Genomic DNA, 12,852 nt, shown 5'->3' with positions numbered 1-12,852 from the left:
TCCAGCCCTGGAACTATTGCTTACTGCTTCCTCCAGCCCCAGTATGCAGATCTGCAGAAAGGTGGCAAAATAAGGAAATTGCTACAGTAGGGATTGAAACTGCAAGTTTTCAAGCCCTATTATGGTAGTAGCCCTGGCATAATCAGAGAGGCTATTATCAGAGCTCTTACATAATGAAATTGCTGCCATAATTTTTCGCCACACTACATGGCACCAAAGGGACAAGTAGATCTTTTTACAGGACAAGTAGATTTGAGAAGCAACCTGTCCCCTGGACAAGTAGATATTTTAATAAATTCCACACCCCTGTGATGGCTTCCCGTCATCTTGACGCAACGGGGGTCATGCTTTGGGTTCTTAATGTTCGGCTGGTCTAAATAGCATGAGTGATTGATGGCAGCTTTCCTAGTGCTGGCTCATGTTTAATTAACTAACAAAATGATAATCATCCAACCTTTTTCCATAGTAGGTGACTACTTTGATCTGGCCAGAGATCTGCACTCTCACAGGCCTGATTTAAAATGTATGTGGTCACCTTGCTATTCACGCTATAGAGAGGTTAAAATCATTATATAAAGAAAATATATAAATAAATGTCTTTTGCAATTTAGTTTACCAGAATTATTTCATGCACGTTCGGAAGCTCAACTTTAAAAGGCGCTTCAGGCCAACCTTGTGGTGGTGATTGATGAGCATGCTTGCGGTCATACCTAATAGCAAAAAGGAATTGATGGTTTTGAGGCATAAAGCCATGTGAATCTGTAATTTTCACTTGCTGTGTATAATATTGCCAAATATTGATTTGTCAATGAACTAAAATCATTGTGAATTATTTAATTTTATGTCGCTAAAGTATGGGTTGCAAGACCTTTACTGTGTGAGTGCAGGCCCACAATACCACTTGATTCAGCATCATGTTTGAATGACTTAATTCACCATTGTGGAAGACCTTGTGCATGCAGCAATGGAAATTCTCCATTTGTCTGCTTCTCTGGGATAAGGTTTTTGATGTAGTTGTGGGCAAAAGGGTTTCCTGTTTGGTTTCCTCTTACTGAAATTTGAGGCCACATATAGTCAAAAGTAAGGAAAACCTGGATCATGGTGACAGACTTTGGCTCTGATGCAATGTAGCTCTAGTTTGTCTTATGAAATTGTCTGGCCTTCTGCTTGAGGAGATGGAAATCAACCCAAGTAAAGGATGGATGTGTTAGGAGTTGCTAGAATGCTTACGCAGTTGAGGAACTGGGTGGACCTAATGGGGAAATTTTGACCTCCTTTATATCACTAAGTGCTGTAAGAAATTGGCTCTAAATTGACTCAATTCTTTGCTTGAATAAGTTTGTGAAGGTTTACCTTTCAGTTCCATGTGTTAATGGTGATAGCTAACTGTACGCCCTCTGCAAAAGTAAAGGAGTACGTGACCCATTTAGAAAAAGTGCACTCAGATACACAGCGTGAAAAATAACTTTGTTATATTTGACATATTTCTGCTAGCTGATATAAAAATAACAAAAATGTTATATTCCCCTTGGCTCAGCCATAATTAATAAGCACAATTAACTATGATGGATCAGAAGGCATTATTGAATCTAGGGGAATCTGTAAATGTTATGTAAAGTTTATAAATTCACTTTTACGCAAACCATTGATAAAAGCTGGTATTTTCACATATGTATGGATTGGAATCTCATTGACTGACTTTGAATAGCTTCAGTTTAAGTACACAATTTCTTGGAAGAGGAGATGATGATAGTGTGAAGCTAACCATGCAATTAAAGAAAATTATAGAAGGTGTGCAGAACTGTATAGGGACCCAGCTACCATCTTTCCGCTACAATCCAAATGGCAGCAAAAGCCTTCCAGATGAAAGCTAAAATAAAACTGAAAACGCAAGTAAAGCAAAGGCATTTAACAGCTTGGAGCACTGAACAAAATTTAGTAATATGCTGTGTCATTGTTACCATCTCTCATTTGCTGATCACATAGTGATCGAATTGCTGAGCTTGCATTGAACAAAATGCTAAACAGGGAGTAAAAGAAATGCCATCTCGTGAGTACCTCCTGGGCTTCATAAAAAGGGTTCTTGCATTCTGTCTCCTAGTATTAAACCACAAAAGGATGGAGACACCCATTCCTGCAGTATTGCACAGCTTTTAGGAAAATGTGTACTAAAGCATCTCTGTAGCATCACTGGTTGTAAATTGTTTTAAAGGTCTAGGTATTTTCTGAAGGTTGAAGACTCTTTTTGTGCAATGAAATTTCTTTCCAGCAAGAAAAATGTGTGGCAGCTTTCAAAAGAGTGCCAAACCAATGCAAACAAAATATAAAAGTGAAATATTATTTAAAAAACAGTTAAGCAGTTGAAGGACAAATGTGATGTTATTAGTTTCTCTTTGCTTGTTTTGTGTATGTTGTCGAGTCTAAAGCTATGTGTGGATTGTTAGTGCACCCAGTAGCAAATGTAATACGCTGACTCCGTGAAAATGGGTATTTAATTCTTAACTTTGTGTTTTGTCTGTCATGAGCCTTTCCGCATTATGGAACCGTGGGCGCAGACTTTCTTCACAAAGTCTGAATGCGTTCATGGATAGACGAATTTTGTAAGAAAGTGATTTTACATACAATAGCAGTTAAATCACCCACTAATTCTAAAAGAAAAATGATAAGATGAATATCGGAATGGCAGCTTTGGGTACAGCATTATCCAAGAGATGTTCAGCTCTCTACTAGGTACGGCCAGAGGACCAGACATACGACATGGCAGAAAGGCGTTATAGAATGGGCCATTGCAGACGAACACCATATGAAACTGTCAAGGAGAGACAAAAAACTGGAGATTTATCTGAGTGGGCAGAAATGCTCACCAGACTAATGCATCCGACCTGCCCCTGATATCCGACCACCTTTATCTGCATACAACCACATGATAATGAGTTCGAATGTGTAGTGTGCTCAAGGTATGGAAGGGAAACAATAGGAGTTGGTTACAGCCCACTGGAGATGTGTTAATAAACAAAGAAAAAATGTGTATGTATATCTAATTGAGACGTGAATGCATTGACACATTGAAAATATTGTTTTGAAAAAAAGCAATAAAGTTAATTATTTTTTAGCCTCACATATTTGCCATTATTTAATATAAATACTTTCAAACAGTCCTGATGTTTTAAATCAACTTTCGGGGTTACGTTTGGGCCATGGTGATTACAAAATCTTTGAGATCGTGACTGTAGTGAAATTGGGAATAACAGGTGTATTAAAGCTAGAAGTAAGCAAACGTTACGGATACGAGGCTGGGGTCAGTTGTTTTCAAGCAGGTCAGGTGTAATCAGGACAAGGAAACCACGGTAGCCGGTGCAATGGTGAATTGATAAGCCACAACCAAAAGACCAGTAGGTGGATTGATGACGGTTCAGGTGACTGGTTCCAGAGCTCTGTCTTCTGCCAGTCTGAGCGGTGCAGCCAAACTACCTAATGTTCCAGAAACTGCCAAAAACTGAGTATTTGAGGCAAAGGTGGCTGATAAATATGACCACCATACATAGCAATATGTAATACTCGGTGGTGTGAATCTTGTTGGTCATTTCCAACTGTTAATAAGTATCCGAAATTCTCCACTGCTAAAAGCGGTACTTTGAACAGTGAAACAACTGCCTATAAACATAATGTCGTCCATTAACTTCACAGTAGCCTTGATAATCAACTATTCTCACATTTTAGCTACCCGAGTAGATCTTGGACCCATTAGTATGTTAAATGAATTGAGCTACGAAGTCATTCACAGGTGGAATTGTGGCACATAATAAAAACCATAAACAAATAAAAACATTGCATAAGACATATTTTTTTTTTTTACATTTTACCTTAACCTCAAAGCACATAATTCACTTATTTAACCTAATGTGTGATAAAGCACTTCTTACGGGTTTTCACTGTAATGGTGGAGTCCTTTGCAATGTCCTCCTTTTTGTTCATATAAGGTGGTGGGGTCCCTTTTTACCACTAATTTAAGTTTTTTCTGTGAAGCTGCTTTGTAAACTTGCTTCATCAGATTGAATATAGTAGACTTGGAAATTATATTTCTCTCAGGATGAAATTTCTACATGGTTGTGGTGATTGTTCACTTGTGGTGGGCAGATCATTGTGTCCAGTTTTCTGTTTCCCTTGTCAGTGTACTTGTAATGTACTGCCACCGTTTTATTAAAACAATATTGAGAGTGTGTTCCTGCTTGGAGACTTAGTGGCTTACTAGGAAAATGATCAGTATAAACCACAGGAGCCACCTGTAGACCCAAGAGGACAAGGGGATAAAACAGCAATATGCTGTCCTATTAGGTATCGTTGGAGATGCTAATTCAAGTTTCATACAATACCAAAAAATGGATTGTTCGGCACTACAAATCAACAGAGGGGATATGACTAAATTATTCTCTTCATACAGAAAATTATTTTGACCATATGTATTTAAATGCTTAATACATTCTGTAAGATAAGTGAAATGAGCGATGTTTTGGGTGATACCTAATAGGACATTGTTACCAGGGGAATGGACTGGGTTTGGGTCATTAGTGTTCTAGGTGGGTGTGTAAAACTTCTGGACCTATATTTGGATTCTACCTTCTATCGACTAGTTTTACTGTACGTCAAATGCATGGACGTGAGACATAGCACAATCTCATAGGTCAAACACCTCTGTTACTGCTGGTTTGCCATGTTCTCAGTTTTTGCATGCTAATGAGCTGGTATTCATTTCTGATCAGGGCTTCAGATAACATTCTTTTGAGGTGGTGTCCCTAACAGTGGCACTGCTGGGGCATCACCCATTGTTTTATTTAAAAGAGCTGCAGCATTGCCCACACTCCAGGTTTTCGGTGAGCATTTTGGACTTAACAACAACTATACACCTGAAATGCAGTTTGGTCACCCACCTCACCTAAACCTTGTTGAATAATTGCCTCGTCCTGGAAACCTCTCTCTCCAGCCTGTAAGTGTCATACCATACTAGTGAAGGAAGAGCCCGTGAAGAGAATCTAATGCATCAACATTCATTGTGTATCCACACAAACACCACTGTTGTAATGGGATGTATTTGTAGTGGTTGTTCATGGAACCCCAGCTCCTGAATTGGGTTTAACCTTGTGTGCGTGATATTGGTAGTCATGTTTGAGAAGTTGTGAGGATAAAATTGTTACTAAAGACTTGTATTTGGATACTGCATTTCTAGAAGTTGTTTAGCTGTACGGCAGTGCTCTCCACTATTTGTACAACATCATCAGTCACTTTATTTCAGGGTTCTCCTGAAAACATGACCAGTTATGGTTTCATGCACAATACAAAATATAATTTTTCCTCTTTCAAGTTGGTTACTGAGAGCCATTGTATTGAACTGCAAAGTTTACAGACAGGACTAAAAGAATGGGAAAAAATCTTCCAAATAATGTAACTATTAAAAAGTGAATTATCACCCAAAATACTGCATAGAAAAAAGTTAAAACAGAAGCCCAAATGTACGTGTATATAATGTAGGACTGAGTTTTTTTTCTTTACTTGGTTGATTACATAGTTTACGTATATATGTTATTAACTTCTGTTCTGTATTCTTCCAATAAGGTACGGACAAAAGGGGAAAGCCATCAGAATCGAGAAGGTTATTTATACAGGGAAAGAAGGTAAAAGCTCTCATGGCTGTCCTATAGCTAAATGGGTGAGTATTTAGAGTTCAAATTGAGCAAAACATGATTCATAGTTTAATTTCACTTTCACACACAGTAGTAAATAAATATTTTTTTTAATGGAATGTATGCTAACTGCAGTATTTATATAGGTTGTTACTCTACCCTTAATTTACCAGTTTATTAATATAGTGTTGGATTCCCTGCTTTTAAGCACTGGTGTACAAACCAGTTAATATAATGCACCTTATTATGCGTGCACACAGGCAGTTTTTTTCTGTTTTGATGTGCCTGCCTTTGTGACCTCTTTTAGTTTGTCTGCAAGTACTGGTTTAGTAAATTTAACTCAAGACTAAGTCCTGCGTTGAATTTTCTTTCTTTAATGAATACATGCAAGACAACTTCTACCACTCCCACCATGACAGGTTTCAAGGTATGCTTATGGAAGGTATAGTTAATCTTGGTTACCTTTGCCACTGTCTCTGGCTCCTTCGCTGCAGCAGGAGCAATAAACCGCTCATACAGGTGAAACCTGTTACCGACTGGTTTCAGCTTAAATATGCCGTCTTTGAACACTTTCGGCATCCGTCTCACTCCTTTGACGAGCCCTTCGTAAAGAATCTTCAGATTAGAGTTAGCTTTTATTTCCTCCTTTGGGACACTCTATCTGGATCCTTTATCTTGCATAAATTATAGCAAGATGCCAGGTGCTTCTAGTAAACTCTTCTAGAAACTCTGATTGACAAATATCTCGGCCCTGCCTGTTAATCTGGTTAGTCCTCTCTCATGGCCTCACCATTCACTTACCAATGTCCCTCATTCACGTAGAGTAAAATAGGTTTGGTCATGAAATCCTTGACATCCTGTAACCATGCAAAGACTCTAATAAAGAAAAGCTACGTTGTTTATGGTTATTTAGCACGAGGTGGGTCCTTAGGTGTAGGATAAGGTAGTGTTGTGGGTTAAGAAAGATGTTTCCCTGCTCCAGATCAGTAACTCGACTTTCATCCAACTAAATAAACAAGGTTCCTAAGCCTCTGCCATGGGAAACTAAGCTAATTTGTTTTGATTTAACGAGAGGGGGCACAACTTAATAATTGAAATAGCAGCAGTCATGCTTATTTGCAAATAATTGTGCTCGTGGTTGTTTGGGTATGGATGGATGGGTAGCATGATTTTATTTAACCCTCCCCCACTCCAATATCTAAAGCAGGAGAAAGCTCTTAATTTAATCAGGATAGCGTTTGCGCTAAGTGGTCCATCTGCAAAATGTAAGGCCGTGTCACAAAAGTGATTCTTGCATTTATGACATGCTGATTTCAGTTGATGTGCACAGCATTTCTTGGTAGCCCAGTCGAGCCTTCTACAAGAGTGAAGAGTTCAGCTGCAGACTTCTTAAGTAATATACCCTTCAATTAACATGTAAATAGGCAACAGTGTTTTTCCACCATGTGTTTTAGATGGTACTCTGCCCTGGATGACTGTTTGTGTATATGCCCTAGGTCAGTGGTTCCCAACCTGTGGTCCTGGGACCCCTTGGGGTCCGTGAAGCCTTTTCAGGGGATCCGCAACTGCTTAAAAAATAAAAAAATATTTACAAATATTGACAAACTAGGTCCCAATCATACAGTAATGACTCAGTGGGGGTCCCCGGATTCCAATGATGATTCAGTGGGGGTCCCTGGGTTCCATTAATGATAAAGTGGGGGTCCACAGAAGTCAAAAGGTTGGGAACCACTGCCCTAGTTGGTTAATCAAAAACTTAAAAAAAAAAAATCCTTTACATATCCCCTGCCTCTGCTTGATTGCTCTTGCTACTACTTACACGTATTTGGCTCCATGAGAATTTCCCAAGTAGAAAAATAAGGTATTAAACTGTACTAAGGTACAGTTGGGTATTCTTCACAGGTTTGGAGGCATCATGGCAAACCACTTCTAATTGGTAACAATTTTAAGATGAGCTGTTGTTTTCACATGCCCAGAATGAATAAGAATGGTGAAGACTGCATTGAAGCCAGCACAGTCTGTGTTCCTTGCCAACATTACAAGGTTTGCTTACCGAATCTCCTACTGATGATGGATTACATTTGGATTTGAATCAGCTGCTCTTGATTAATCCACAAGGTGGCAGAACACGGAACCAAAGATAAAACTGCAAAAGCAGTTTTACATCCTTGAACTGGATGTGCCTAGAGTCAACCTTTACACACAGTTGTTCTAGTTAATGTACGCTAGACTCTTTCACTGTATCTGAAGATCAGACCGACAACCATCAGTGAAATTCTCAAGTCATTGAGGTAGTTATAAATTCTGCTTGTGTTGGGCCAGTTGGGTGTTGGAGGGTTTTTGCAAAGCAATGGGTCTTCTTTACAGACTAAGGGGGTTATTACAACTTTGGATATAATGGACTCGTAATACAGCTGGTGGTATATCTGTCACTTTACCGTCACATTTGGGACGGATTAACACCTCCTCCAAAGTTGTAATAACCCCCAAAGTATATTGTAGTTGATATACAAGAGAGGAAAGATCCAGACAGAATATACAAGCACGGAGTCTTGCAGGCTACTAGACATGTATCTAACCCTGTGCCTAGCCTAGTCCATTCCCTACCCCTAACTGTATCCATCATCCTAACCCTAACCCAATCAGTAAGCCTAACCCATCCTATCAAGCTATCCTTAGCCCTAAAAGCGCACAACTCTAGCCCTAGCACTCTTCCTTTGTTACCCTTACCCTAAACGAGTACCTATCCCTAACCAGAATGCACACCTCCACCCTCTCACTAAACCTCTTTATTGCACATTTTTTATGTTTACATTTAGATTTTTTTCTTTCTAACTCTTGATTGTTCCAACTTTTGCCTTTTCTAACTTTTGTTTGACATTTTGGTTTTGTCACATTTTATTTTTAAATTTACAGCTAACTCATAGTAGAATTCTATAATTCACATTTTATCTTATGAGTATTAAGTTTATAACAATAATTCATCCTTAAATTAATGACACAATTATGTTAGTTTAATATTAAGGTGTCTTTGTGAGTTAATTGGTTTATAGAAACTTTAAAGGCAAAATCTGGAAACTTACTTTTTCGCACAGATGGGAGAAATCTTTTTTCTTAATCCAAAGCAAAGATTAGCGTTATCCTAGAAATGGATGGGCACCAATACAAGTACCAGAGAACCGTTTTTCTGTCATTGAGTGGCAGTCAGGAAACACTGTGAACACTGCTCAGCCGCCAAGTACTTTGTGATCTCGCACACCTGTAGTTTTACTTGTTTGTATTTACTCATGCAAGGAACACTTTAACATGAAGATATGAGCAGAACAATGCTCATGATGCTTTCTTGCCCCTGTACATTGGATGTTGTATCATTGCTGTTATGCTAGTGGAACTGCACAAATCTACTAGAAGTCTTGCTGCGCTGTCAGCAAATATTGTGCTTTAAAAGTAAATACTAATTTATTGGAAATGGTATATGTTTTTTGTTTTGCACAAATTACGTTGTCAGTAACATCCAGAATAAAAGCAGTGTTTCTAACCTGAAATGCCTCTGTTTTTTAGGTAATAAGAAGGCAAAATGAGGATGAAAAGATTATGTGCCTTGTACGTCATCGTGCTGGGCATCATTGTGACAATGCAGTGATCATCATACTCATCATGGCGTGGGAGGGAATTCCGCAAGCTTTAGGTGATGCTTTGTATGCAGAACTCACAGAAACTATCACGAAGTATGGAAATCCTACTAGTCGAAGATGTGGATTAAATGATGAGTAAGTGGATTTTTGTCACTTGTAATTTGATACCTGATCTACACGTCTATCAGTGTGATTTCCTAATACATTAAACATCATTTACGTCTGTGTTGCTGAAAGTTCAAAGTTCTTCCAGGTGAATCCGGTGGATTTTGTGAAACTAGTAACAATTATGACTGTAGGATGATGCATCACTTTCTTGCTTGCAAGCAATGTATTTTGTTTCTATGGATGTTGATGTTTGCGTATGAATTCCAGTGAGAACGGAAGACTCTAAAAGGCCTGGTCTGTTTGTCGTACTTTGATGGGTGTATGGAACTGGTTGAATATAAATTATGACATTTTACTATTTGGCTCACTGAGACCTACCCCCATTTACTACCATTCAACATATTTGGATTTTGAAACTGACTTTTGCTTAATAACGGTGTTCCAAGTGAGTGCTGTTCCTCCAAGTGTGCATTCTTCACGCAGTTCTGCTGCCCATAAGATATCGGTTTGCTGGAATCCATGTAGTGGTATTAGCCCTCTTGGACTTCGGCAATGCCATATATATGGATCTTATAACAATGTGTTTCTCGATGCAGGTCAGAGCTCTGTAGCTTGTTTTGCTCTTTGCTTGAATCTGTCCAACCATATTACTAAAACCTCCAAGACACTGTTTTGGCTTCCCGCCAAGTAGAGTTCAAACTTTGAAACCTTGTTCTCTGGAAGTAAAACTGTGAATTGTGAGCTCCCAGATAACTCGACGGACTTCTGTCTCCCAAAGCCATTTAAATGCCTTTAGTTAATTATCCTATATAAACTGGTTTTACTCTCTGTAAGGTATGAAGATTTTTATGTAGATGCTTACAAGGTAAGAGTTTCCCTATTGCAGTACCCTTGTTACGAGAAAACACTGAGGTGGCAGAAAGGTGTGACATAAACCCGTGGCACTCTGAATATGGACTGTAATTCTAACATTTCAGGGTTCTGTACGTTGAAGTCTCACTATTTTCGACTCTGTGGTTTTCTTCTGGGTAAAACTTTATGTAGTGACCTTGGAATGGCATGAGTGCCCAGCTTAAAACAAATATCATGTGAAACATATTTCGGTTATGCCTACATCAGTCTTACTTTTTCATATGTTAGAGTATAAGTATTCTGCATGGATTGAAAGGGGTTGTGAAGAGTGCGTTTTGAATAATTTATTTGAATAATAGAAATATAAAATAAGTGTAACTTGGCAGTGTGATGAATATATATTTATCTGTGTGTGTGTTTAGGTAGGAACATATATGTGTTTGTAGCATGTAAGGTGATAGATACATGTGCTGTGCATACATCTGCCATCTATGTTGGGTCCAGATGATTGCCATATGTTTATCTTCGACATGTTTGTGTGTTATGGTCTGTTATAATTCCACAATTGGTCTACAATGCACCAGGACACAGGCTACACCTCAAATTATTTTCTGCTGCCATTGGGCTTGGACGTTCCAGTATGCAGTTTTGGATCCGACTCGTTCCTCTCTGGATTTTGTGATGCCAGCCACACTTACTTCAAACTCTGTGACTAGAAAAACTCACTGTGGCAGTCAGGAGTTTTCTCTGTGATGCCCAAGACTTCTTCCCAGATGGACACTGACTGTTATCCCTTGACGCACCGTGGCTGTGGTGCTCGGGGATTCCATGGCCCTCGATCCATTTTGGGCCACATCTTGGAGAATGCACATACGGCAAGGGTATAGTATATGCACCTTTCCAATTTTGCCCCTGCATTACACCAGGTACTCATGGAGAGACCACCGTAGTGACTGCAGTGTTTGCATTTCATCACCAACACAAGACAAAGATTCCTGAAGCGCCTGTTGTGCCTTTGCTGCAAGAATCCCAGGATGCCTTAGCAAGTTTCTGCAATACTCCTTTCATCTTCAGACTTAAAGACATACACAGCGAGTGGTGAGAGTTATAACAAAATTACCAAACTTAAAACAAATAGAGAAACCTTTAATGAGCAAAAAGACACTAAACAAACAAAATCTGATAAGGTATACTACAGACATTCATTTTTTTTTTTAATTTAAGGCAAAACACTCACAATGGAGCAGCGTTTAGATACACCAAGCATGGAACACCGGTTACGTTTTCACCCTAGAATTCAATTTGCTTTTTAGAGCTCAGTTTTCCAGCAAGGCTAGGCCCAAATATGGAACCAGCAAGGGTCCCTCAAAGTCAGATAAATAGTCGTTGAGCTCACACTAAACCATTGGTTTAGGCTCCAAAAGCACCCAGTGGGTCAAAGCTGGATTCCCTAGTCACTAAGGTTGCTTCAGTGCAGGTATAGGTTTGTTAAGGAGTTTAACTTCAGGCTTAGACACTTTTTAGGTTCCCAAAATCCATCAGTGGGAAAAGGTTGGAAACTGATAGCCAAACAGGATTCCTTAACACCATATACCTTTACCACCATGTCCTACTGAACCAGCTTTCATTGCTGCACAATGCGTATGTGGATACTGAAGTGGGGCTAACCTTTTTTTTTTTTTTTTCCTTTCCCCCTCCGAGGTTGCGCTGTCTCTGAGGAAGCCTAGCACCTTGTCATTGTGCTTCAGAGGTGGGAGGAATTACTTAAGTCTCTGTTTAATCTAACTGATGAGAAGATGCCTCTAGATCACTCCTCCAGCTCCTGGCGCTTTGGGAGAAGCTTCTAAGTGCCATGCCTTTTCCAGCCAGCACTTTTGAAGGGTCTAGCCTTCATTGGTCAGCTGGGCCCACTTGGAGTCAGGGGAGACCTTCACCTATTTGTATTCTTGGAGCAGACAAGCTGGAGGTCAGCCTTTTCCTTTGGAGATCAGTTCCACTCCCAAGGTGCCAGGAGGAGTCGGGAGTCTTTATCTTGATTCTTTCAACTTTCATCCATGTCTTTAAAATGGTTTAATCCTTGGTCAAGGAATGTTCTGAGCAGGTGATGGCGAGGTGTCAGTCTTATACTGTGCACTAGCCAGTGATTGGAGAATTCTCTACACCTTTTCCCAACAACTTTATTGGAGTATCCCCATCTCCTTTTCAGCACTTCATTTCTTGCTTTACTGCAGACCTTCCTCTGAGCCCAAAAACAGGATGACTCTTACCAGTCTTAGCCTGAAACAGCTCTTGTCTTTGCCCTAGCTACTAGCCTATGTAACTAAGGTGTCCTTCCCTTTGTCAAGACCCAAGGCAGTTTTCCTTCTTGCTGGATTTGTTGACAGAACATCTGTGGTGGCCCTGGGAATGAATGCCAGCAGGCCCTGCCTGCCCCACTTAGCTTCTCCAGGTCAAATGAAGAACATTGTCTACCCCTTTGTTATGCTAACTGTTAATGCCCCTTTTGTAGATGGCTAATCTCTCCTAAGTGACCACTTGTTGACAATCTTTTTGGGTCCACAGGCTGAGTTGTTGTCCTC

The 12,852-nt window shown here is 39.6% G+C and overlaps 1 protein-coding gene across 1 annotated transcript in view; it reads left to right on the top strand.

The window, feature by feature from the left end:
- The window catches only part of TET3 (tet methylcytosine dioxygenase 3), a 299,530-nt gene that overhangs the window by 190,154 nt on the left and 96,524 nt on the right, over window positions 1-12,852 (top strand). Inside the window, exons 5-6 of the mRNA XM_069214102.1 lie at window positions 5,611-5,704; window positions 9,240-9,448. Of these exons, the coding sequence (XP_069070203.1) occupies window positions 5,611-5,704; window positions 9,240-9,448 (303 nt within the window). The remainder of the gene's footprint in view (window positions 1-5,610; window positions 5,705-9,239; window positions 9,449-12,852) is intronic.

This window comes from Pleurodeles waltl, chromosome 11, assembly GCF_031143425.1.
Source record: "Pleurodeles waltl isolate 20211129_DDA chromosome 11, aPleWal1.hap1.20221129, whole genome shotgun sequence".
NCBI classification, from domain to species: domain Eukaryota; kingdom Metazoa; phylum Chordata; class Amphibia; order Caudata; family Salamandridae; genus Pleurodeles; species Pleurodeles waltl.
Note: the sequence above shows the minus strand (reverse complement) of the source record. Positions and strands in the feature narration are given on the sequence as shown.